We start from the raw sequence: 26,792 nt of genomic DNA, 5'->3' as shown, positions 1-26,792 counted from the left end.
TACTGTAGCTTTCTGACGAAGAAAAAAAGCAAAACCTGTCTCCCCTGTTTGCACTGAGCCAAATCTCTCCTGCAAGTGTTCCCCCAAATTCAGCCTGGGGAGTGGGGCTCTGCAGACCACAGAAGCTTCACGCGGTGGTTGAGACGGACACAGGGTCCTCCTGGCACCCCACAGCTGCTCTGTGCTGTGTGCTACAAGGGTGCTGTTGCAGTGCTGACCTGCAACTGGGCTGCCCTGGGCATGTGGGGCAGGCAGCACTGCGTGGTGGTCGGAGCTGCGCCGCCCCGCAAGGCCTCGTGCTCTGGATAGTCCAACCAGGAGTCACTGCCTCAGCTGCAGCCTCATGCCGTGGCCCTTTCCTGTAACCTGTTTCCATGTGAGCATCCATGCTGTAAAACCCCGTGTGAAAGAACAGACCTACCAAAGCACCAGAAAAATCAGAGCTTCATTTGTTACCTGCAATTACAGTACTTGTCCTTTAGTTTGTGCCTGATCACCTGGGGAAGCGTTTGAGCTTATAAAAAGAAAAGCTTGTAAAAGCTCAAGAGATTTTGTTTCCATGTCTTCTGAAAGTTTCTTCTCTCCTGCTGAGCCCCTTCTTAAAAGTTTTGGGTAGTGACCCGTGCAGCTTGGGGATTTAGCTAGAGATAAGTGTGCTGGTCTGACAACAGGCTCCGTCCAGCTCCCTGGCACCATGGAGGTGCCTCCTTCCCACTCAACAGGGCAGGTGGCCGACAAGGCTCCATCCAGGTGAAGCCACCTACATTTCTAGAAGCTGAGCCTGTGCTACGTGCAGATGGGAAGCCAGAGGAGCGTATGCACTGCTGTTCCAGCAAGAATTGGTTGGAGGATGGATGTTCTGGGGCCCGGGAGGCTGCAAGGTGGAGGGGAGCAGGAGGTTATGGCCCAAGACCCTTCCTCACCTGCACACCAGCCATCCCAGCATAGAAGAGAAGCTGTGAGTATTCAAGACGCCACTCCTCCACTCACACAGTTTCCTCAGAAGTTCATCATATATATGGAAGTAATAATCAATGCAGAGCAGCTCCGCAGCCAAAATAGAGAAACTTTTCTTTGGTTTATGAGCAAATGACTCCTAACTACCTTAAAGTACCTCTAGTCAGTGGATGTAATGGGAGAGGTAGATCCAAGAACTATTCCTGGGTGTAAGCCCAAGTGAAACATCATCTGGGAGGTTGTGTACAATTCTGGTAACTAAGAGTCATGACAAATTGTTTTGAGTTGGAAGCAGGGCAGAAAATGGCTAGGATAATTGGGAAGCTGAGGAGACCATCCTACAAGAAGAAATGAGAACAGGTGGTGGGATCAGTCTAGCAAAACAAAGGCTCAAAAAGGATTTCGGCTCATGTCTATAAATAATGCAATGGGGAAAGAGCTATTCAGCCACAGGATGGTGTTAGCAGTTGAAAAACAATGGACATAAAATGTGCATGGCTGCATTTGGATCAGAAATTAGAAGAAATTTCCTAACAGAACATGAAGGTTGTTAAAACATCTTTCTTGTTAAATAAATAAATAAATAAATAAATGGACAAATACACCAGTTTGCTGTTAAAATAATGCAAGAGGCTTATGAAAAGGACAGTATGGCATGGTACTTTAAGTAACAGAAGCTTGAAGCTTGTAACAGAAGGCCCTGCCATTATTATTTTAATGCTGTTAGAAGTGATAACTCCACAAGATCTGCAAGCCAGGACAGTATTGGAAGTTGTAAAAATCTCCTACAGTTTGTACTAAGATGCTTTATTTTGAAATCTATGCAAGTCAGATGCAACTTCAGAGAAAGATTATGACCCAGAAGCCAAAACCTTTTGCTAGATGCTGATTTAGTACCACCTACACTTGATACTATCAGGAACCAAATACAAGAGGGAGCAAAATTTGGTCCAGCACTGTGCATACACTGTCTTGGTCTGACCGATCTCCCTTTACAAAACCCTGCATTTAAGACAGAATTCATTTTTAGATGCATTCATCTAAAGATACAACAAAAGCTTTTGTTGATTTGCTAGCTCAATGTCAGATGTGCAAAACATCAGCCTACTTAATGGTGTTCGTGTTAGACAATTCTAAATTAAATTTCTGAACTCAGATGTGATTTTTACAATATATTGATAATTTTATTTTATCAGATGATTGTCTTGCTCTTGGAAGTACAGAGGAATAATGTTTAGTAGCTGCCAGCCAGACAAGACCTTCAGCATCTGAGGGGGACCTCTCACAATCTTCAGTGGGACTTGGGCTTCCCAGTCCTGTCCCCCCGAGCTGCCAAGACCCAGAAGCACGAAAGAAGAGGATTATAGGCTGGCAATGCCGCAAGCAAGAGAGGTGATCACCTCACACATGCAAGCTGAAGGTATGAGTTTGGATGATGTCAGTGATCTACCGTAACGGCTAGCTATGGCAACAGAGCTGTCAGCATGGACTGACAGGTTCTGCCATGTCCACACTGTGCCCCAGCTTGCCATGGATGTCCTCTAAGGAGCACACAGGCTGATGGGCATTAAAGTTCAGCACAGCCAGGGTGAAAGCAACCTTGCACTGAAATGTGGTGGAGAAGGCGTAAACTGCAGCTAGTGCACAAAAGTTAAGGGGCTTACTTTATTTTCGTAAGGGTGGTAGAAAAATAGGACAAACATCACCAACCAGCAAACGTTACCCACCAACTGCAGCAGCTGGTGCATCACCAGTCTCAGATGTAACTGTTCTCTGTGAAAATCATAGAATGGCTTGGGTTGGAAGGGACCTGAAAGATTACCAAGTTCCAACCCCCCTGCCATGGGCAGGGATGCCATCCACAAGATCAGGTTGCCTGGGGCCTTGTCCAACTTGGCCTTGAACACTTCCAGGGACGGGGCATCCACAACTTCTCTGGGCAACCTTTTCCAGTGCATCACCATCCTCTGAGGGAAGAATTTCCTCCTAACATCTAATCTAAATCTTCCCTCTTTTAGTTTAGAACCGTTCCCCCTTGCCCTATCACTATCTGCCTGAATAAAAACTTGTTCTCCTTCTTTCTTTTAAGTCCACTTAAGTACTGAAAGGCCACAATGAGGTCTCCCTGCAGCCACCTTCTCTCCAGGCTGAACAGCCCTAGCTCTCTCAGCCTTTCTTCATAGGAGAGTTGCCCCAGCCAGCCTTCTGACCAACTTCATGGCCCTCCTCTGGATTGGCTCTAACAGCTCCACATCCTTGTGTGGGGGGCCCCAGACCTGGACACAGCACTCCAAGTGAGGCCTCACAAGGGCAGAGCAGAGGGGGACAATCACCTCCCTTGACCTGCTGGCCACCCCTCTTTTGGTGCAGTCCAGGATGCAGTTGCCCTTCTGGGCTAAAAGCGTGCACTGCTGGCTCATGTCGAGCTTTTTGTCCACCAGAACTGCCAAGTCCTTCTCAGCAGAGCTGCTCTCAATGAGTTTTTCTCCCAGTCTGTGCTCATCTCTGGGACTGCCCTGACTCAGGTGCAGCACCTTGCACTTAGACTTGTTGAACATCATTAGGTTCATGTGGACCAACTTCTCAAGCTCTTCCAGGTCCCTTTGGATGGCATCCCTTCCTTCTGTTGTATCAACGGCACCAATCAGCTTGGTGTCCTCTGCAAACTTGCTGAGGGTGCACTCAATCCCATTATGATGGAGAGAGGCTTGGCAACTCTATCAGCCAGGTCCCTCAGGACCCTGGGATGCATGTCATCGGGCCCCAGAGACTTGAACCTGTTCAGTTTCATCAGGTGTTTTCGAACATACTCTTTGCTTACAGTGGGAGAGTCTTTGCTCCCCCAGCCCCTGCCTAGAGGTTCAGGGACTGTAAAGATGTGGGAAGCCCGACTGGCATTGAAGACTAAGGCAAAGAAGTTGTCAGCCTCCTCCATGTCTGTTGCTACCAGAAAGGAAGGACCAGTCCGAACAAAAAATGGAAACACAGAAAAATTCTGCCCTTTTTAAAAACCATGGTAACAGCCTGCCCCTCAGGTGTATTTATTTCTATCTGTAACATTTTACTTTTTCAGTTTAAAGTCAATATGAATTTTAAAAAGCCTTTTTAATGGCAGAAGTGAATGTTTTTCTACAGAGCTTTAACACAAGTAAACTTATTTATCTTAAAAAAAAATTCAGAGTAAAATTTCTCAGTGGGATTTTGGTAATAGCCAGAACATGTATCTCAAAGCCAAGACTGAGGGTTATGTCCTGGGATGGACTTCTGCTATTTGTGTCCTCTCAGGTAAATTGCTTAATTGAAGATATCAATACTGTTTTGCCTCAGAGTCTTTCAAGGTCATGGTCACACCAATTAAGATGCACTCAAAAATCTTCAGATATCAGGAGGTATAAAATTTACTATTATTATTATTACTATTATTATTATTATTGCTAGTGGGAGTTGTTTGGCTGAATATCTGAGTGCATATGATTAGTGTCAGTGTAATTCTAAACTGTCAGAGAAGCACAGCCCATGGCCAAGTGCAGTAAGTTTTGTAAATGAAGGTGACACAAGCCACGAGGATAGGAACCCCAAGGTTGATGCAGCTGTATGAGAATGCCATCAGAAAGAATACATGCAATTTCTGTGATTTAGCCACCTAATAAGCAAGTATAGAGGCACCTGAGAGGACAGAAAGAATTGCTTATCCATCCCGAGGAGAATACACTGGGGCTGTTTCCCAGGAGAGGCCTAGGAGATCATTTCACAAGATTCACGAAGAGTAACCTCCTTGTGGCTCGTAGGAAGGAACTTATCAGACTACATTTATTGTGCAGGAGATATCTGAAGTTTCAATTCCATAGACAAGAAATTCTTCCCTTCTACACCCATTATGCCATTCTCATGAGAGTATTCTGTCAATCCACCTGTAAAGTGTTAAATATTTCTTGGCTTTTTCTTTCCAGGACTTATTCTGAGAAACATTTAGCGCTATAGCTTTATTTTGTCCATTAACATACTCATGAATGTTCTTCAGGGCTGTAAATGAGCTACACGTCTAGCAGTGAATTTCACAGGAACCTGAAGGAAGTGTTTATATGTACACAAAGTCGGGTCACTTCTTTTGCTAGGTCTCAGTTTACTGCTCTATAAGTTTGTGATACACACATGTGTTCCTCTGTTTCACAAACAAGCAGGAAGGCAACAGTGCTCATGTTTCAAATGCTCTTGAACACTTCCGCCAACCTCCAGCTTTTCATTTTCATCTTTACTTACCACAGCAGGTTGGTCTAGGCTGTACAGGGCAGGCAGATACAGTGCTGCCCATATTGCAGGCCACTCAGACAGACACCCACCCTGGGTCAAAAGCTGTGCGACTGCACAGGCAGCACTCAGCCAGTGCAAATTTTTCTGCCTTTCATCTGGGTTTATCACACAGGCTTGGGTGCCTTGCTGGGCAATGTTACTTGACTTTCAGTCAACTCCCATTTGTCCCCAGTGGGCTCTGTAGACTTCATCTCACGTAGACTGCATCTCATGACAGGCTTGTCTTCTGTCTGATCATTCATAATCCCAACTTCAGTTTCTTTACCGTGATCAAAAATAGTCTAAGTTCCAGTTACTGCAAACATCCTAACTGTTGGGTTTTAGGTGCAGTACGAGGCAGAGCAGCCCCAGGAGAATTTTGCAGTTCTGAATCAGCACGGTGGTGGTCCCTGTTACCCTCTGTTTGCCTGCCTGGCTGTGCATTAGGGGAGATAAACCACCGCAAAACTAACCTGGCAAAACAAACAAACAAAAAAATAAATAAAATCAAACAGAAAGAAACACTGTTCTGCTAGTTGTTTCCACAGATTTCTCTCTACAGGCTTGGTGCTGTGCTGCTGGTGCAGGGAGGTGAGGAGAACCTCTGGCCAGGAACAGGGGGAGGATGGTGTCTGGGCATCATGCCTTTAGCGTGGCTTAAGTTGTTCTGGACACGTACCCTAGGCTCTTTGTGACCCTTGTGACAACAGAACTGTGGATGTTGACAGCCCGGCACAGCTGAGCAGTCTGCATCACCCTGCCATGCCGCTGGCTCCTGCTCTCGAATTCCCACTGAGACGAATCCCATGGATCACATGGAGAACTGAGCTCACAGCTGGGTGTCAGACAATCCTGGGCTCTAATCCCTCTCCGCTGGCTCGCTGCTATCAGACACAGTGTGTCTCAAGGGCACTGAGCAAGTTGTGTCAGCTCTGTATCTCTGCAGAACACACAAGTTAGTTCTAGAAAGTGTTTCTAGAGCTGCCATTGCTCCAAGAAAAGACTAAACATAATTCAATAATTAAAAACACTCTGTAGATGGAAATCCTAGTGCCCCTAAACAATCCATCACTAAACAATCCTCCATTATATTTATCACTGGAAAGTTTTCCTTAGTGCTTAGTCTTCTTGTTTGGAAAGTCAAACACATTACTTATTGTACCATTTGCACTGACACATAGAACCATTTAAAATGGACAATTCAGAATGGCAATGCATGGCCTCCTTGCTCCTGGGATGGGGCCACCCTGGCTGTAAGTACAGACTGGGGAACAAGAGGCTGCAGAGCAGCCCCAGAGAAAGGGATCTGGGGGTTCTGGTTGAAGACAAGTTGGCCATGAGCCAGCAGTGTGCCCTGGCAGCCAGGAGGGCCAACCATGCCCTGGGGTGCATCAGGCCCAGCACTGCCAGCCGGGTGAGGGAAGGGATTGTCCTGCTCTGCTCTGCGCTGGGCGGCCTCACCGTGAGCACTGTGTGTAGTTGTGGACACCACGGTATAAGAAGGGCATAAAACAATAGTTTTGTGTGAAAGAGTCTCCAAAGGAGGACTACAAAGATGGTGAAGGGCCTAGAGGACAAGATGTATGAGGAGCAGCTGAGGTCCCTGGGTTTGTCCAGCCCAGAGCAGAGCAGGCTGAGTGGAGGCCTCATGGCGGCCTGCAGCTCCCTCACGAGGGGAGCGGAGGGGCAGGCGCTGAGCTCTGCTCTCTGGGGACAGCGACAGGACCCGAGGGAACGGCATGGGGCTGGGACAGGGGAGGGTCAGGCTGGGGGTTAGGGAAAGGTTCTGCACCCAGAGGGTGGTCGGGCACTGGGACAGGCTGCCCAGGGCAGTGGTCACAGCACCGAGCTACTGGAGTTCAAGAAGTGTTTGGGCAGTGCTCTCAGACACAAGGCCCTTTGACATTCATTCGTTCAAATCTAACAGAGCCACAGCTCATTGCACATGTTAACCAGCTGTGATCTAACCAAGACCACAGCTAATGAATCGCAGCTTAACCATGAAGCAGCCAGCTATTCCCCCTGCAGCGTGCCACTCTGCAGCCCCTCAGCTGTACCCCCCATCAGCGTACTCAGGCAGCAGCAGAAGAGGAGACGTGATGGTGAGCACTTGGGGATGTGGAGTTGTTACCAGATCTGCACGTCTGAGTAACGCAAGCTTTCTCTCCCCAACTCCCACCTTGTCCATCAGTTTTCAGGCATTGTCCCATTGTGTTGATGCTAGTAGTGATGCCTGGGATAAAGTGATAACGAAGTCACTGGTGGCTGTTTTCTCAGGAAAGGGCCAATTCATCAAGGATGGAATTTCTCATTAGAGTGAGAGAAGCAGCCTGAACATCCAGGTCTTGCTTGCTGTTTCTGTGGTGGGACTCCCATGCTGTGAACTGCCTAAAACATACTTCAGGACTTCATTTCTTTGTATTTTGATGGATGTTTAAACGTCTGGTTTCCAAATCAGCCTCTTTCCAAGCTGATAAAATACTTAACTCTCTCTCCAAGTGGATTAGAATCATCGAAGAACAGATTCATAGAATATCCCATGTTGGAAGGGACCCACAAGGATCATCGAATCCAAGTCCTGGCTCCACACAGGACCACCCAAAAATCAGACCATGTGTCTGAGAGCACTGATCAGCCTGATTTTTGTTTCAAAGGATTTCTCCAGTACTACAGGGGCCTGTCCTTTCTCGAACTTAAGTCTCTGAACTGCCAGTTACTGCCAGATGGCCAAATGTTTTGCAGTTTGCAAGAATTGCCAAAACTGTAATATGAACTTGTGGATCCCTTGATATATTCTTGTACACACTGATATCTTTCTGTGGAATGGGTCGCTGCCTCAGATAGCCTGACAAATCCCTTCTCAAGCCTGCTATTCCAATCTTTGTTTCTGGTCTATGAATTCTGCCAAAAGCTCGTGTGCCCTAGAGATGTTTTGGGGCTTTGATCATACTGTGCAGATTGCTTCAGATGCTCCTATCTCCAATGTAACTTTGTATTTTGCACACCTGGTATGTTCTCCTCTAAAACAGCATATGTTTAAGAGGAACCAGGGAAGAAATACAGAGACAACCTCATACAATGTGGCCTCCGCAGGTAGCTATGATGCACGAGAGCGGCTCAGTGCAGATAATAACTCTCACTCTCCACAGTCTGGCATCTCCTTTCCTCACCACACCTGTGGCTGAAGTATCACACCAATTAAACACATATTCTTCTCTGAGACTGAGGTTATTGCTAGCAAATGTGCCATACCACTGTGTTTCTTGCTGCAAACCCCCCATCCTGACTATTCCCAGGACATGCCAACAATTTAACTGATTGATTCCATACCAGGATTTCACTCCAGTTTAATACTTCTAAATGTGGCATGGTGGAAAGATTTCATGATGGGATAAAATATAATGCTGGCAATAAGGAGCAATAGACAGGGGGTGTACCTCTATCACAAACTTCTGTAAAAGTCTTGGTGAAATCCAATTTGTAACTTAAGCAGTATCAGTTTATTGACTGGACCTTTACAGAACCTCGCAAAAACGCTTGGAGGACCTGAACAAGATGCTGTCATACATGTGCACAGAATAACCAATATTTTAACTGAATGAAAAACTTTGGAGTTACTACGTGTCTGAGTTTTTGCTGAGCAAGACCATCAGAAGTTGCCTCGGGCAGGAACATTTTGCCAGTCTTGGTCAAATTAGCAAAACAAAACACAATGTTTTTGTTTCTTTTTTCCTTCTTTAATACTGCAGTATAGATGCTATTAAATTAGAACCCAACTGTCTTCATAGTAATAAAAACAGGAGGTCAGATTCAAAGAGCTACATTTGCCCTTGTGTTTCTTGGAAGACCTCTGTCTCTGAGCTGAGAGTGCAGCTGTTCACTGAAAATTATGTAGAAAGATTAATAAATTATTAGTTAGAATCTCAAAATATACGGCAAGTGCAACAGTTTGAAGTAAGCATGGATCACGTCCTTCAGCTGAAATAGGGGGCTGAGGTTGTTACCATGTGGCTGCAGTATTTAATTTAGTAAAAGTAGTAAAAACAAAATTTAAAAGAGAAAAATAAATCAATCTGATTTCAGCTGCATCCAGTGACAGTTTCTCCTAATGTCCCCTGATGGTGTGAGAGGCTGGGGCGTCCAGAGTGTGACTGTCACCCTGCAACAAAAATATTATCACACACTTCAAAGCTATTGGCTGCCTTTCCTCAAATAAAGTCAGAGCTTTAATGTGCACCCTGATGAAAACAGGATGGCCCCTTTCAAACCGGGACGATAGAGGCAGATGAGGCAGTAAGACGAAACCACCAGGAGCCAGCAAACGCAGAGCTGCAATAAATCCAGGCCATAAACAGAATGCTTTCTATGCTTAAAATCTTCCGAGGCCCCTCAGCTTTCTAAAAGTGTGGCAATTGCACTGCTGCACCCCTTGATCTCGCAGACGTGTAGGAATTCAGAATAGCGACCGATTCCTGTGAATTTATAACAATTCACACCTGCAAAATTAATGTTCTTTGCATCTTTAGGAAGAAATGTGACTGCTTGTGGCCGATCAGCAGTGAAGTCTGCTGCACTACACAGGCAGAGCTCTGCGGCCATATGATAGGGGAAGAGCTGCTGCGGGGCGTACAAACGCTGCCTGCAGTCATCACGAACGCGGGCGCCTTGCCCCAGGGAGCACTCGGTGTTCAGGATCAGTTAAGCTGCTGACCCCGTCCATCAGAGCGAGGTCCTCCTGCCGCAACAGGATGTGCTGCTGAACCCGGGGAGGACATGTCGCTTGTAAACCACAGGGTTAGCAGCTGCTCTGCAGCTCCGAGTCCCAAATGCTGTTTGCAGGTCACATCTTTTGTAGGTAGTTTATTAAAACTAAACCCGTGGGGAACTGCATGCTGCATTCTCATCGCACAAGAGATTAAATTCAAAAGCACACTTTAAGGCAACACCAGAGCATGACCCAATCTGCCACTTCTGAAAATCAGCCCTAATGGAAATAATGATAAAAACTTACCCAGTATTTTCAATCTGGGAATCAAGATAACTAAATCCGGCATCTTTGGATTGCAGTACCTTGGTCTGTAATTGCCCTGCTTGAGCAGGGGGCTGGACCAGACGACCTCCATGGTGCCTTCCAACCTCAACCACTCTGTGATACGTATTTATCTGCATTAACTTCGCTCTGCTGGTACCACCACTATACAGGTGGATTACTGAGAGCAAGCTGAGGAGAGATTTGGTTTCAGGTAAGACACCTATATCTAAGTGTTTAAAGCATACACACCTGCTCAGTGGGTGTCTACACGCTACGGTCAGTGGAGATTAGTTATTGTGATCAGTGTCTGAAGGGTAACCAAGTGGGACCAGTGGGGGTGCTTATTGTGGGATGAATTCCACCCTGCTTCCCCAGTAAAACATCATCTGTTTCTGAGGGACAATGCAGCCAAATCTTGAATTCGTAACCAACACCATAAACCATGGATCATTCTTCCTCCAAAATATGCTGTGGTGCTTCTGAATCTGAGCTGTGAGGCCTGCTGCACGAGGACAGGGCCCATAGCATGCTCCTTACGGGCTTCCGTATGCTCTGCTGTCCCCTGACGAGTCCTCCATGGTGGGCACTGCTCTTTGGAGTTGCCTCCAAAAGAGCACCAAGAGATGATCTGCTTGAGGTTAGACCGAGCGCTTCTGTCTGTGCAGAGACAGGACAGGTGAGGAACAGGCTGAAGGCAGGAGGCTTAGTGCTGAAAACAGTCTGGGGAAGGACGTAAGGGAGTTTTAAAGGAGTCTGGTTGCATTGGATGGTCAGGAACTATGAAGGTCTATAATGATCTCATCTTGTACCTCACTCATTCTCCTCTATTTCAGGTCTAACAGAAAGGCTGTTCTGACAGTGGAAACACAAGGAACCTGACTAACAAATTCAATGAGCACAGCGCTTGATTCCAGTCAGGAGGCCACAGCTACAGCCCGTCAGGAGGCAGATCCCTTATGTCTGCAGGCAACAGTGCAGTGATTCAAGCTGGCAGAATACACAGGTCTCACGAAATACCTTGCACCGCAGTGTAACTGAAGATTTCTTGGTTAGCTAGCATCTGTGGTGTGAAGTACAAGGAATGCTGCTCTAAACGGATCTGAGATCCAGGTATCGCCTCCAGACTGGACAGGCAGATTGAGGAGGCAGATTCCTCGCACAGAAGTGATCACCACCCTGGCCAGTCACTGCCCATGGTCCCTGTGATTTCCTGAGCTCCGCAGCCCAGAGTCAGCATATGTGATGAACCAGCCTACCAGAAAAAAAGGCAAAGAAAGAGCAGTATTTGCTCTTTTTGTTTTCTGTGCGGAGATCTGTGTTGGGTTGACTCCTTGAAAAATGCAGCTTGGATTACAGCTGCCCTTTTACCAGCCACCCATCTCTCGTGCTGCCCATTACAGCAACAACACAGAGCTCTCTTGACTAATCATTGAACACCTCTGAGCATCCTTCAGATAAATACGTTGATAAGACCATTTTTCACCCACAAGGTGTCCACAGCAGGACAACTTCTGTTCACTTTGAAACAGCTCATGTATTACAGCAGCAGCCGCATGCTGCGGAGGCTGCTGAAAGTATTTTTCAGGCAAGTGTACTACCATCTTTGAGGTGAAGTTTGGAAAGATGTTCAGGAGTAAGACGTTTGTAGTGAAGACCAGAATGCCTGAGAGTAGTGAGGGCTGAGATATGACAGCATACCTGTGAGGAAAAGATACGTAAATTATCTGGGTAGGTCATTTGTCTAGCAAGAGCCAGAAAACCATCCCAGCTTCTGCAAGGCCAGCAGTGAGAACGTTATAGCACAAAAGAAATCATTTTAAACACTACAGAATGATTTTATACAATGTTTGTCTTGCTCTACTGGACTCTATTGTTCTTTCTGCAGAGTTGTAGTCAACCTTTTTTTTTTTTTTCAGATCTGTGAACACTCTTGGTATGTATTTATCTCAGTTTTAGCCACTAATCCCAGTAGGGATGTGCCTGCTTCCCAAGCATCTTGCTGAGGACTTAATTCTGTTGGTAACTTTCCTTTCTTCCTAGCCTGATAAGAATTCTGCTTTATCTGACAGCTTGCTTTAGAATTGGGGTAATTCATAAAGAACTATGGTAAATTATCATTAATAAAATCGTAAGAACTATTCTCTCCATAAGCAGTAACCCACATGTGACAGGTCGTCTGGCTGAGGAACACATCACCAATGTAATGTGCTATATTCAAATACTTTTCTAAGAACACGGAGTCTGCAGGGAGACCTCCTGCCAAGAAAATCAGTAGTTCCCTCTCTAAACCACAGTATGTCTGCCTTTCAGACACAAGTGTTGGAAAGGTCATCTAGAAATATGTCTAAAACGTATTATTTGTTTGGCGAAATGTAGGCATGGTGGAGAAACAAAAATGTCCAAGTACCATTTACTACACTTTTCATCCCAGAATTATATTGATTTCACATATGAAAAGGGCAACATGTTGCATAGCTAGGACTTGGATGCGATGCTGGGTACTAATCAGTAGCATGCCCATTTCAAAAGAATACCCAACAGCAGTATCACGGTCTATACTTTCCCTTTTATGTGATCTGGACACCAATTACGGTACAAAGACCTTGCTATTTGCTTTTGTACCAGATAATCCACTATTAGCATAGTTAAAAATACCAAATCCGGGCCTGACCACTGTTTAACATAACTGATACAAGAGTGGTGTGCTTGCTCTCCAGAAGTACTCTTATTCTTACACATCTTGGGAACAGCAGGTAAGTTTCAGTAATCTATTCTGTACGGATTAGCGTGTTAATTGTATACTAGCATCCAGTAAAAATGAGGTGGGGGCTGAGGAAAAGACACAAGCTTCTGAGCAGTCTGTGTACCCTGAGCATCCAGGATAGACCCACCTCACAACAGAGGGCTCCAAATCCAGCTCAGCTGCTCTGGTAGTTGCCTGGTTTTCGGCATCAACATTTGGAAGAGCCAACTGCTGATTCTGAGTGCCTGCCGATGGCATTTAAGCAAATACTTTGTGTCTGATATATGATACAAGCATTGTATTTCTTATTCTCAAGCTTTAAACTCCAGATTCTATTGTGTCCCCCAGCTGGGGCATACAAAAACATAACATTGGTTATTGCTTTTTTAGAACTTCCTCTGTTTTTTATAGCTTCTGAAGCTTTTTCTCAGAAAACCTTACACAGCACCAATCCTGAAGTAGCAAGTATAAAATTCATACTGCTTGAATAACAAAACTCAGAAGAGACAATTAACATTCAGGGAGGGAAAAACACAAACAAAATAATGGCTTAAGAAGTTTGCTCCAAAAAGACCCTAAAAACTTTTCAGAGCACTAGCAAAACAGACTGTGTTCGTCAGTACTAATAGATAGAATAAATGCAAAATATCAAGATTCTCCATTGCAAGTACACATTAAGCTGTTTAAAGCTGGGCAATTCCAGCAGGCATTACCCAAAACCACACTAGAATAAAAATTTGAATAACTGATATATCACTATTCTGGCTCATCTGAGCAGGTTGCTCTGCAAATACTGTAAAATCCAGCACAAAATAAAATTTATCAAAAAAAAACCTATTTATATTTCAATAGCAATGCAATGATTCTATTTCTCTCTTCAACACGTTCACCCTTTTAAACCAGTCATTTCAAACTCATGTTTTATTTCTTCAAGCAAAAAATAGATGTGCTGTAATAGTTTGTAGATATGAAGTCTCCCCTGTAACTGTGCAGACACACTCACGCTTTTGAACACCACCTTAGAGAACAGGGCTGGGCTGGTGTCACCCAGAACCAATCTCAAACCTGCACAGCTTCTGTTCCAAAATTCACATTGCCCTGTCCCTTTTTTGCTCAGAAGAAAACTTCAAGCAGCAAACAAATACAGAGCAACAGGCGTCCTTACTGCTGTGCTAGAGGATAGCTCTGGCCCTTGAGAGAGGTTTAGTATCTTCTAAGCTTCCCTAACCCATTTACACTTTTCTATAAATAAAGCTGCTTATCACTGTCCTTGAGCTTCAGGAGCTTTAATTAGACCAGGAATTCCTCTAATGATTAGATAGAGGCTGTTGCAATGGATCAGTAAGTCTTATAAACAAAAGAACATCTCCTTTTTACTCTTTACATACATCTTACTTGGGAAAGTAACCACCGACAAATAAAAAAAAAAAAGAAAGAAAAAGCTCTTTTCAAACATATTTTTTAAGCTTCTGTTCATGGAGCAGAGAGAACTTCATACACTTAATCAGCACACCCTCTAAGCAACAATTTCAACTTTGCCTTCCACTTACGGCCTACACATCAGAGCAGTAATAAGCTTCAGAAGAAAGCACACACTAGATAAAAATTCAAAATGCCAGACTCTTCGTGTGCTTTAGAGGAAACCAGGCTGAAGCGTCCTAAGCCCAAGCACTGCAGCATACAAGACAAGGATCTACATCTGTAAAAACCTCCTAAGTCGCAGCATTCATTGCGAAGAGTTAACTCGTTAGTATTCATTCTGGATTAACGAAGCCTTGTTTGTTTGACCTTGAAATGTTGCCGTATTATTGCACTTGCCTGCAGCAGTAGCTGTTTCCAGAGAAGCTGCTGAGCAGCTGTCAGATGTGCCAGGAGCACGGGGTGTCACATTCTTACTCATTGTGTTTATTCACTAGCACAATCCAACTTTCCAGACATCAAAACTGCTGTGATTTGACAGTCGCTATTTACTGCTTTGTGAACTTGGCTAGGCAACCAAAACGACTTTTGAAGCGTGTAAGCAAGATGTACATCTATTTTAAAAGCTGCGCCACAATTAGCACTTAAAAACCACACAGTTTTACACTAGTTGGGTCAAATTAATTTTATTATGCTCCATGATGAATTGCCACCAGTGCAACATCCTATTCACTGTACATTTCAAAAATTCACATACTAAAAATTTCAGTTTGATAAATGGAAAACTGAATGATTGAGAAGTTCTTACGGATTTCATACGTACAAGTGGCTAGCTGATATTGTCTATGCACATAGAGTGTTGAAATACAAAAGCCTCATGCTAGTTTGTTAATTGCTAAGGCTATCTGGACAGTCATTTAACCAGAATATACAAGAGGCCTTCATTACAATGTTTAGCAACAATGCACCAGTATCATGAAATGCTATCTTCTGCTCGTAGTGCAAGTGGCGGAGTGCTGAAGCATGCAGTTATGACTAACTTAACTGCCGTTGCAGTCTTTATGCCCGAAATTTGTCATGTACATACACTATTTTAAAGTAAATATTAACCTGGACACCACAGAATATGAGTGTACTTTCTGCATGAAGTAAAAGGAAACGAAAAACCAGAAGCTTTCTTTGGCCAGTATCTACAAATTAAAGTTTTACTCAATAACGTAACTTTAGAGCTCTCAAAACCTGGAACAGAAATTTGATTAATGAACTGTGATGCTTAATTATTAACTATATTACAGAAACTCCAACTCCGGGAACATAACAGCTAAACATATCTAGTAAGTAGCATGTTAGGAAAACCTCTAGGCCTCATCTGCTTAATTTCAAAATGCCCTATATGCAATAAAAAAGAGGGAGCAGTACCAGAACTTATATGAAAGCCATACAAATATTTTCCTTCTACACGAATTCTTAACTCCGCTGCCATTAGCTACCCCTGGCTGCACTTGCACTTGATCCAATGCTCAAGCCATTACAGCAGCAAAGCTCGTAGGAAGTGTTTCCAGCAGCAGAGTGCAATAAGAGTTACCGCAAGGAAATTACATCACTTGGAAATAGTTTTTCCTAGTGTTATGTGCTTAAATTACTCTCGGAAGGAAGTAGCATCCTCTGAAAAATTTAACTACAACCTTACCCCTCCCACTACTTTTCAGCAACTTTCCTTTCTTCTCACATAACTAAATTAATTTGCTAAAGACTAGGTTATAACTGGGTTAGAAATCCAAGCCGTATCATGCAGGTCCAGCCTGTCAAGATCAGGTCATCGCTGGGTTTCAGTCGATACAATTCCGATAACTTAAATTGAGTTTGATACCTTGACTACAGTCCATGGCCCAGGACACTATGCATTAACTATGCTCCAAATATGACTGACTTAACTAAACATTCTGTGTCAGATAGTGTTTTTAGACAGATTTTCTACCTGAAAATTACAGTAAGTACAGTAATTTATGCTGCAGATATTAAATACCTGCACAGCACAGATTAGTATTTTGTAATAGGCAGATATGCCAAGGTTTACTGCACTATAAAGTACAACATATAAACGTGTGAGCTGTGAAATGAGAATTCCATTTTCTGTCCACTTATTCAAATAGTACTCTTGTGAATAGGGTTCTTGATCTTCATCACAACCCTTGGTCTTAAAGCCAACGTATGAGAACAGAATATTGCCATAAAGTTCAGTATGTAGTCAAACTGTACATTGTGAGTTAATGGCTTTCCAACTTTTCGGATGTAGGATTGGTGCTTTAGCATTTGTTATGTACCATAACGCAAAGACTGCAAAGTAATCCCACTTATGTTTACTTTATTAGTACACCAATGCCCTACAAATTTAAAAAAAAAAGTAATTAAACATTATTGAAGCAAGCATTAAACGCAGCCCTTCAGCCTGAAAACCACATAAAAATGATTTAAAAAATAAATCAAACTGTAGCAATTGCCAGTCTCCAGTATAGCCCCCAGTAATTTACATTTCTTCATTCTGAAAGACAAGAGTTGGAAAAAAATAGGACTGAACTGGTCTGCATCAAATATGCCTTTATCACTTACAACGTAAAGCCACCCTGTTTGACCTCAGATAGAGAGTTCCCTAATTATAGTATTCAATTACTACTGCCGTTCGATAGCAGTCAGTATTGCTACAGTTAGGGCAAGGTAATCTTCACAACTAGCTGTGCATTTCCGTTGTGATTTTGTTTTACGTAAAGCATACTGCTAAGATTTGAACTGCAATGTTGTGATGTATTTGAAACCACGCAATAGTATAAACCAGCCTCAACATTCATGTAGCACTGCATTTGAAATGAAGGGGCTAAATAAACTAAGAGCTGCATCACTTAAAGAACATAGTGCTATACTAGGTTTTAATAAGAAAATTTAGATACAGAAAAAGTAGGGTATGAAAATAGTGTTTTCCTTCTTGCATTATAACTAAATTACATTAAGGTTTTCGTCAGTCTCACATATTACATTTAAACTCCCTTACTGATGGAATGGAAAGTATTCACATGTACATGATCATCCAGGTGTAAACTTGCACACATTAACAGGGAGTAGCTTTGTAGAGGATTATGACAAACCTTTACAGATTAAATGAGGTATTGCACAGATTAATAAAAAAGCAAAAGGCAACAAAAATATACAGCAAATTGGTAGAACATTTACATGATAATTTTACAGAATCCATAGACAGAAAGTAGTGTTTAGTATATCATTCACCTTAAAAAATATATATATATAATATAATATATGATCAATCATCCCATTCGTCGTCATCTTCAAAGTCTTCTTCATCATCTTCATCCTCATCTTCATCTAAAAAACAGGAAAAGCAAGTCATTGCATGCACCAAATTAATATGACAGAAGTGCTACCAATTTCGCCCACAACATTCTGAAAAAGAACAATCAGTTGAAGGTCAGGACAAGACACCTGGTAATATTATATTTTAAGATTGCTAGACGTGATGTTCAGTTTAGATTGATACTGGTTGAAAATTACGTTTCCTTTCTCATTCCCTTCCCCAGGTAGGAAATTTTTATCTTGTTTTCTGCTGAAAGAAATAATCAAATTCTCATGTCATACTTACTATTACTCTTTTTTAGAGAATGTGAGATGTGAGAAAGGCCAGCTTGTTCCAGATTGAATTTTAAACTTAAGATAGATTAATTACTAAAACATAAGAACTGTTTCCCCATGTTTATTCTCTAACAGGATTTCGGTTTACTGTACAAGCAGATAAAAAATATTTTTGTGAGCTAAAGACTGTTGTGGTTACTGGAATATTCTGGACTGCACAGTGCACATCAACTTTAACATCAATTTTGTTGTTAACTTTATCCAGCCTTCCACTGTTTTTAATTTTAGCATGCTACAATTTTTAAGTTACGATACATATAAACTACTGATTTGTTAGGCAAGAGCACTCCCCCCTCCAGAAAATGGTGTATTTAGCACGCTTCCGGTGTTTAATTTGCGTAAAGCACCAAAACTGGAGATTACCACATACAGGCACAAATCAAACTGCGTTTAATTGTCAAATGGTCTGCAGACTGCAAATGCAGGTCTGATACTAATGTAAGCTCTGGAAGAAAAAAAATCTATCAAAGAAGAAGAGGTGTAACTCAACAGCTGCACTGTGGCTACTGCACTGCATTTATTTTATTTTTTAAGCTGTTATTACAAGGAGAGATGCAAATCTTCCATCCTTACTTTTTCCAAGCACTCAAGACTGAAGAAGCAGTTCAGTACTAGTATGGGACTTGTCAAGTATCACTAGTTATCTGTTTATTATCCAGCAGGTGGCATCCAAAGCACACTTGAAAGCCACAGTTTTAAGCGCATGAGCCTCTGCAAGAGCCCTGGCTTCTAGAAACAGAGTATTAAAACCCTTCTTTTCAAAATATTATGAGGAAAAAAATTAATCACATATCTCATGGGCAAAATAAGTTGTAAAAACATTTTATAAAGGATACTAACCTTGATTAGTAATTTAAAATTCATTATCACTGCAAACTACTATACACCAGTAATTTAAAGTGGCACAAAGCACCCACTTGAATCATCACTAGAGATCTGCCTAGAGCATTCTGTATTTGACTACATGCTGAAATCCATGCTCTTTCCCCCAATGTTTTATGTCAATAGAAATGTTAACACTTGAAAATCTGATGCCTTGAAATCAGAAAAATTCCATCAGACTTACCTGAAGAATGAATGGCTTTGCTCCTTTTCTGCATAACTTCCATTAATGCACCCACAATTCCTGAGGTGGGTGCAGGTGTAGGTGGTGCACTCTCCTGGCCATCAGATACCTTGGAAAAAAAAAAGTTATGACGACGCAATTAGAAAAACAGAACATGTGTATTTCTTGAAAAAATCCGTAAAATTGATGAGTTTATGTTCAGCCAGAAGAAAGAGTGAAACTACAGTTTCTTTAGCCCAAGCTAAGCTTTTACTTATAAAAAAGCTGAACTATTCTCTTTTGTCATATAGTACAACTTTAGTTAGTCCATACTCAAGATTAACTTTTTAAAAAGTTAAGTAATTCTAGTGATTGCTTTCAAGTACCATTACTGCTGAACTCATCCCCTGCAGTTGTTTAGAAGATTTTACTGAAGCATTCATGACATCAGCAATCTTTCATAGTAGTTCTTGCAAAAGTTCTTCGCAGCTGTGATACTGTGGTATCATTACTGTAGTATTTATGCTTAAAGCTTGACTGAAAAGTGAGAAATGATTTTGAAACAAGGATAATTTCGTTCATCAGTACTCATCCATAGACAGTACACATACTGAGCATTTTTCCAATAGTATTGTTTAGAGTATGATTTCAAAAACTCAATGAATTATGACAGAGCCCAAAACAAAGCCACAAGTTACTACTGATATTGGAGTACTGCAGCCATTTGCAACTCCCAAAGGACTTAGATGAGAAAGTTTTACTCACAGATTTCAGCTGTATACCCTGTCGTATCTGGTCTAACAACGCATCTCTTCCTGAGCAGGACACTGGTCGACTGTTCTGTTCTACTTTCTTTAACTGGGCTCCTTCTCTGATTTGATCTAAGAGTGCTGCTTTGTTTCCTGCAGGAACTGGAAGCGGGTGGTCGACCTCTGAAGGAAGGCCGGGTGGCGGTGGAGGACCGGGAGGAGGTGGAGGAGGCGGTGGCGGCGGGGGAGCAGACGACCCACTTGGTGGTGGCGGCGGTGGAGGAGGGCCGGATGGCGCAGATGATGAATGCACTGGTGGTGGAGGAGGATACATCCTGTTGGGAGGAGGTGGGGGCACTGCTGCACCTGGTCTAGATGGAGGTGGGGGTGGAGGTGCTGCTGTTGGAGCTCTTGAGGGAGGTGGAGGTGGCGCCCCTCGGCCCCTAGCAGGGGGAGGAGGGGGGCCTGAACTATGGGGAGGTGGTGGTGGAGGTGGCGGGGGTCCTCCTCTGCATGGTGGTGGTGGAGGTGGAGCTGAAACAGAACAAAATAATTTACAGTTACATGATGCTCAGTACTCACAAGTCTTTCAGAGTCTGGCAGAAGAAAAAAAGGGTCTGCATTGACTTTTGCAAGGATCTCTGTGCACGTACAAGATTTACCAACTCTGAATTAAGCTGAAGATAGCTGAATATAAGCTATGCTTGCATGAATACGAAGTACGCTGAATATAGTCCCTATATCTGTCACGTATTTTGGAAACTCTCGTAAAGGCTGCAACACTGCAGGGAGCAAGTGCAGTACATACAACGACTGAAGTCACAACACTGGCTGGGTCATTAATTTTAGTGTGGTTAATGTCCTTCATAATACAAGTGTATCTTAAGTCAGCATTTCAATTTCCCATGACAAAATGCAGAAAAAAATTCAAAACACTAAAGTTTTGCTGAACTAGGCCAGAAGAAAAGGGAAAGAGGCTTTAAAAACTCCTTTAAAATGAAATACAGAATTTCCACTTTACAGGTCACCTATTATTTGATTAGGGAACAAAAGCAAGGTGTTTTTTGTTTGTTTTGTTACTGGAAGATGATGCTTCAAAAAATACTAATGCATTACAATTAGGGATAGGGGGGATACAATGCTGAACATACTCTATCACTGTGTTTAACTCTATGCCTTTGCACCCTAAAACAGCCTAGCAGCAACTGCGAAGCCAAACACTGAAGTGGCATTGTTGGTAACAGCATTTCAAGTTAATGGTGACAGACCAGGGAAAAGCTTCAGTCTAATGAAGCAGTTTCCTCCATAGGCAACACAAAAGAGAAGCAAAACCTCATCTCTCTTCATCAACTATTGCTTCAGTGTAGCAGAGTTGACTTCCTCTGTGCGTTGGCAAATACGCCTATTTTTAAGAGCAAAACAAACAAACATGATCTAATACTCATTTAGGAATTCTGTCCTTCCAAACAATGTGAATGTTTCTTTTAGTTTGTTGCAATGAAAGAACTCATCATGGTGTTTCTAAACCTGTCATAAAAACCTGTTTTATGCCATAAAAACATGAGGATGATCTTATAGGTCTGTATCTTATTCTAGGTATACAGACAAATTGAGCTTGAAAAAAGTGGCAGTCATTAGCAAACATACCTTTGCTCAATCTTTATTTGCCAACAGCAGCTGCTCTGAGATAGGCTTGAAAAATCTGAGTGAACATATATACAACATTCTGTCCCACCCAGTAGAAAAAAATCTGTAGATCAGAATTTACTGAAAATTTGTTCCAACAACATTTATGGGAAGGACTATAGGAAGAGAACACCTTCAGGGTTTGTTCAACACAGGATCACTTCCATATGATTTGGCCTTGAAACGTACTTGCTTTGCTAATGGCATTTTAAATAACACAGTTTCATTTCCTCTGCCATCAAGCATCTAATGGCTTGTGGTAATGTAAGTGGTGTGGCTGCTGCCCATAACCACTCAGTTATATGACAGCACCCGGATTATTAAGAAAGTTCACATTTGATTTCATGTGCTTTGATAACAAAAAGGGTATTACCCTTAGGATGATGCTTCTTTACTTCTTCTATCCTGTTACAAGCTGAGAAAGCAGTCTGTCTGTACTGGAAAGCCCTAGAAGAGTGATTTTGAGGCAGAAGGAGAGACACTGTACCTCCTTCCCTACTCATCTGAGACATACCCCTTCATCTCCTCTCAAACTTCACATATTTACAGGAGAAATACTGCCAACATTCTTGATTAAAAGAAAATCAAGAACAACCACAAAAAATCTACCTCCCCTTATTGGTCGATAAGGGTGTTATTTCCTTCCTGGCCATTGGAGGCCAGTATTTTCAAGTCTTACTTACTCTGCAAGCACTACACTTTTGCTGCATTACTGAAAAGATGCAACGTGATCATACTCCAGAGTTCGTGGTGCCTGTAGATTTTGAACACAAGGCTTAAGTTTTCCTGGGGGGAAGGATTTTTATCTGCATCACGCCTAGAGCAATATGGCACCTCCAAACTGTGGAAATACAGTTCAGGAAGTTGGATGTTTGTTTTTCTTTTTTTACACACTTATCTGGACTGAAGTGAAAAGAAGGAGGAGCAGCAAGGATGGAGAACCATTACATCATCCTCTCTCCCTTCCCCCCAAACAAAAAAGCAGCAAAACAAGAAAATATTTTTTTTTATAAGTGCTACACAGCTATTAACACAAAAGTTTGTAAAACCTTCTGTTGATGGTATTGTCACTAAAAAACAACCAACAGTACCAAAGCTAGGGAAAGAGCAGGAAAAAAAACCATCACAACAAAACAAAGTGTCTGTTACTCTCTGAACACTTAAGCACAGAAATTCTTGCAATAAAACAGGAAAATGTGTTTCAGTTGAGAAAAAAACACTTCAAACAGCAGTAAAACCTACAAATCACATAACTGTGGACAAAACCACCGAAATACTGTTAATATTTGTGTCTACCTCTACCAAAAAGCATAGAGGTAGATTATTATCATGCACATTAAAGACGAGGCAGCTTTTCTTTCAGTTGTATACATGCAAGTGGACACAACTTGAAGTTAATACACACATTAACAGAAAAATGGCATTTTTAAAGTATTTTAAGCCAGTCTTAAAGCTCCGAGGCAAATCTTAGTCTAACTTAAAGATCAACAGTTTTAGATCAACAACTCTGTACACATTTTAACAGAGTTAAGATTATATAAAAAAATGACAGACTTGTTGCTGAGAAAAAAGCAACTGAAATTTTGCTTTCAATTTATCTATGAAATTTGGCTATAATTTTTAGTATTGCAGTCAAACAGATGTCAACTAAGGTTTTTTGTCTAGGAAGAAAATCACACAGCAGCATACGCTCAGATGACAGCTCAAATACATACCACTCCAACGTGGGGGACCTAGGAATAAATGTAACAAGTCATTGTACCCTGAACTTACATCTATTCAGACTCTCAAACAATTTATTCACCAGTTTCAAACTGCTATAATTCCAACACAATTTATTTCTTGTTTCTCCTGAGAAGTGGTCTAGGTGAATTTTTAGAACTTTTATATTGGCAGCCTAATTTTCAGATTGACTTGCGATATTGCAGCAAAAGCATCTAACACATCAGCTGAGATCACATTCAAAGGTTAGGCAGGAAATAGCTTATTTGAGAATTATCTTGCAGCAGAAACCTAAATCAGATCTTCCTCATCAAAACTAGTACTTTTTCCTTTAAACTAGAAAAGCTTTCCTTTGTTTTAAATAATATTTACATAAGATCTGCAGGTCTCTAGCTTTTTCAAGGCACACATTACAGTGTTGGCAGGGTAGAGAGACACCACACACATCTGTCAGCCATGTACTACTACCATATCTGACAACAGCAATATTGCTTCTAAGGTTTTAATTTATTTATAAGACCAAGATTATAAATAAATATGCAACATTTGCAGTCTGAAAAATCTGTATGGAATACATGCATAGCTTTGCAGTTAGACTAAGTGTTACTGGCAATTATTTAACTGACATGGGTCCAATCCTATCCTTAATGGGAAAGTACTCATGCGTGGGCATTTTTACAAGGTGTATGGTGTACAGAAACATGAAATTCAATGCATCTGTGGTGGCATGAAATCCAGATTAAGAAGAAGATATATCAAGAATTGCTGACCAACAGCTTCTATTCCAATCCTTAAGACAAAAAACACCTTTCAAAATTCTTTGTGGAAATAAGAGAACACCTACCTTGTCTGCGCAGTTCATTTTTAACTGCTTCCACACCTCCTGTTTTTTCAATGAAATCATATATGACCTTTGAAGTTTCTTTGTCTTTTAGTTGAGCCTCTGAAATTCCACACAAATCAAACAGGTTTTTCAGTTCTGGGTCCAAGTTATTCACCTGCAAGTCAGATACATTAGTTTTAAGCAGCTTGACATAGAAGTTTTTAAAATATAACTTGTAATGGGGAAAAAAATTATACAGTTTAGTGGGACAGCTAAAACAACTACATGTCTCTGCGTTGACTTTTCAGTCAGCAAGGTCTGTTTTAAGAAAGGAAAGGACCTTGCATATCAACTTAAGTTTTAAATATTTTGCCCTCAATCCCAAATCCCTCTTATTCCCTTCTACTCCAATGTCTGTTTGAATCCCATAACAGGATCACACAATCTATAACTAGTCTGATGTGCAGTTAACTTATTTGATTCCAATCTTCAAAACTTACATTAAAAAGCCGCTAAAGCTTTAATCATTTGGTATCTTGAAAAACATCAAATTACTTACATCGAAACCTGTGTTTGGATCCCAACCAACATGTCCAATGTGTCTAAAAAAGCAGAAAAGTCCATTTAATCAGAGTAAAAAGGACCTTGTTAACTAAAATAACCGGACACCCAGCTAACTGGATTAATACCAGATTCTACCTTCAGCCCAATAAGACACTAAGCAATTCTTACTCCTCAGTGCTCCACTTCAGAAAGGAATAACAAAACCCCCAATTATTCCCATGTTCTATCTTATATCAAAAAGACCAAGTGGCGAAGTAGTTTCCCCCATTAGGCTATATATAGCCTGTGGCAAAACATTAAGGCTCCGTGCCACCCTGTGGCACATACTTATGGAGATGGAAGGACTGCATATCGATCAAGGGTGGAATTTAGTCTTCATAGACAGACCTGAAGCTACTGTTAGTACCAACACTAAGCACTAGGTTTTTTTATTGAGGATACCGAGGCCCCACATTCAGTTTTTGGTCTTGTTATAACTGTAGTTAGTTGATTACTTAGTTCAAAGGGCAAGAAGGAAAATAAATGGTCTGCTACAGAAAAAAGGAAAGCCCTCTGTTTTGCCTAAATATTTAAATGTTTTTTATTAGCAAAATATGGGACGATTTGTCAATTAATGTATTATTCTGGATGATAAGCTGGCTTCACATAAATTAGACATTTAGTTACAATGGATTAACTGTTTTTGGCAAGTTAATAGAAATTTAACAGCAAATAAAATTTTACATATACATCTCTGCATACTTATATTAATTTCACAATGCTCTTTCAAGAGATTGTGATTATGTGATTCAGAGATTGTTGCACTTAATTGATATTAAAGATTATATATCTTATAATCAATGTTAGTATTACTTCTCATTTATTTTTCAACCCTCAAACAGAGGTAAATAAGTTACTTGGATACACTAACACATTTTCACAGGTCTTTTAAAATAAAATGTGTATTTATTAGGAAAACTGCAATTCTTATGTTATTTAGAAGAGCACATGCAATGTTACATTAAGTGTAGTTTGATTTTTATTTTATTTTTCCTAAAAGCACTAGAAGTCAACATCTGACTAGCAGAAGCAATTCAATAATTCTACTTCCGATTGCAACTTTGTTCTGGCATAAGTAGTAGCAAATGTTGGTCTTCACCAGTATCACAGATCAAGCTGCATACAGCTTTTCCTAATGGCATGTTTGCTAAACATCACCAAACAGTAATTTCCATATGTTTGTACAAAAAGAGCAACTACAACTATTTTATATAGTAAGATGATACTCTGCTGTACTCTACAGGAAACTTAACTAGACCTTAATCGGACCTACAGAGACTTTCAAGCTTCTTTTCCAAAGGTTTACCATTTGCAATTTGAAATTACATTTAAAGCTAGTCTATGTACAAATCTTGACATAGCCTAGAAGACATCTTTTGTTTGCACTTCATTGAATACTTTATCTTATTCTCAGCTTTTCTAGGACTGTTTTAATATTCTGTGAATGCCCATAAAGCGTCCCACAATTATCAGAACCGAAAAGACAAGAGCAACAAATTTTGTTTATATCTGCACCACTGAACACCCTTCCACAAGTACTGATCAGAGGTAAGTTATACGAATGCAAATCTTTATTTGCAGTAGTCCACCTACACTGACGTCTGCATCAGTAGAGCTACAGCAGTGACCAGCTACAAATCAGTATTGAAGTTTCCTTATGTCTCTCTTCATCCTTTTCTTCATTGTTTGGTATTAAGTGACATTAATAGATGTCCCTTCACCAATACTCATGTCAGAAGAAACATGGTTGAGGTCTGACCTGTCTAAGCACAGTCTGAACAGGGACGCATTTTAACCCATCTCTCCTTTTGTTCCCTGTGCACTCTGTACAGAAGACTCAAAACACTGCAACAACATTATCATAACTAGTAATACTGGCATTACTTTTATTGAATTTTATTCTGGAAAAGCATGTCAGTGGAAGTGATGCAAAATAATGGTTTGAAAGAACAAGACTTTCATTTGGCATGTAAATCCCATGCCGGTTTTCCAACACTTCACAGAAGCTGATCTTTCCTGTAACT

At 41.5% G+C, this 26,792-nt stretch overlaps 1 protein-coding gene across 2 annotated transcripts in view; it reads right to left on the bottom strand.

Moving 5' to 3' along the window:
- Positions 1-15,111: 15,111 nt before the first annotated feature.
- WASL (WASP like actin nucleation promoting factor) overlaps positions 15,112-26,792 on the bottom strand; it is a 49,802-nt gene continuing 38,121 nt past the window's right edge. For both annotated transcript variants that reach the window (XM_083820264.1, XM_083820265.1), the window contains 5 exons: positions 24,725-24,767; positions 24,187-24,340; positions 19,951-20,468; positions 19,207-19,315; positions 15,112-17,816 (listed from right to left, as the gene is read on the bottom strand). In XM_083820264.1, the coding sequence (XP_083676390.1) occupies positions 17,755-17,816; positions 19,207-19,315; positions 19,951-20,468; positions 24,187-24,340; positions 24,725-24,767 (886 nt within the window). In that variant the 3' untranslated portion in view covers positions 15,112-17,754. The remainder of the gene's footprint in view (positions 17,817-19,206; positions 19,316-19,950; positions 20,469-24,186; positions 24,341-24,724; positions 24,768-26,792) is intronic.

This window comes from Anser anser (genome assembly GCF_964211835.1).
Source record: "Anser anser genome assembly, chromosome: 1".
In the NCBI taxonomy this organism is placed as follows: domain Eukaryota; kingdom Metazoa; phylum Chordata; class Aves; order Anseriformes; family Anatidae; genus Anser; species Anser anser.
The sequence above is the reverse complement of the archived record's forward strand: the minus strand, read 5'-3'. Positions and strand labels throughout refer to the sequence as shown.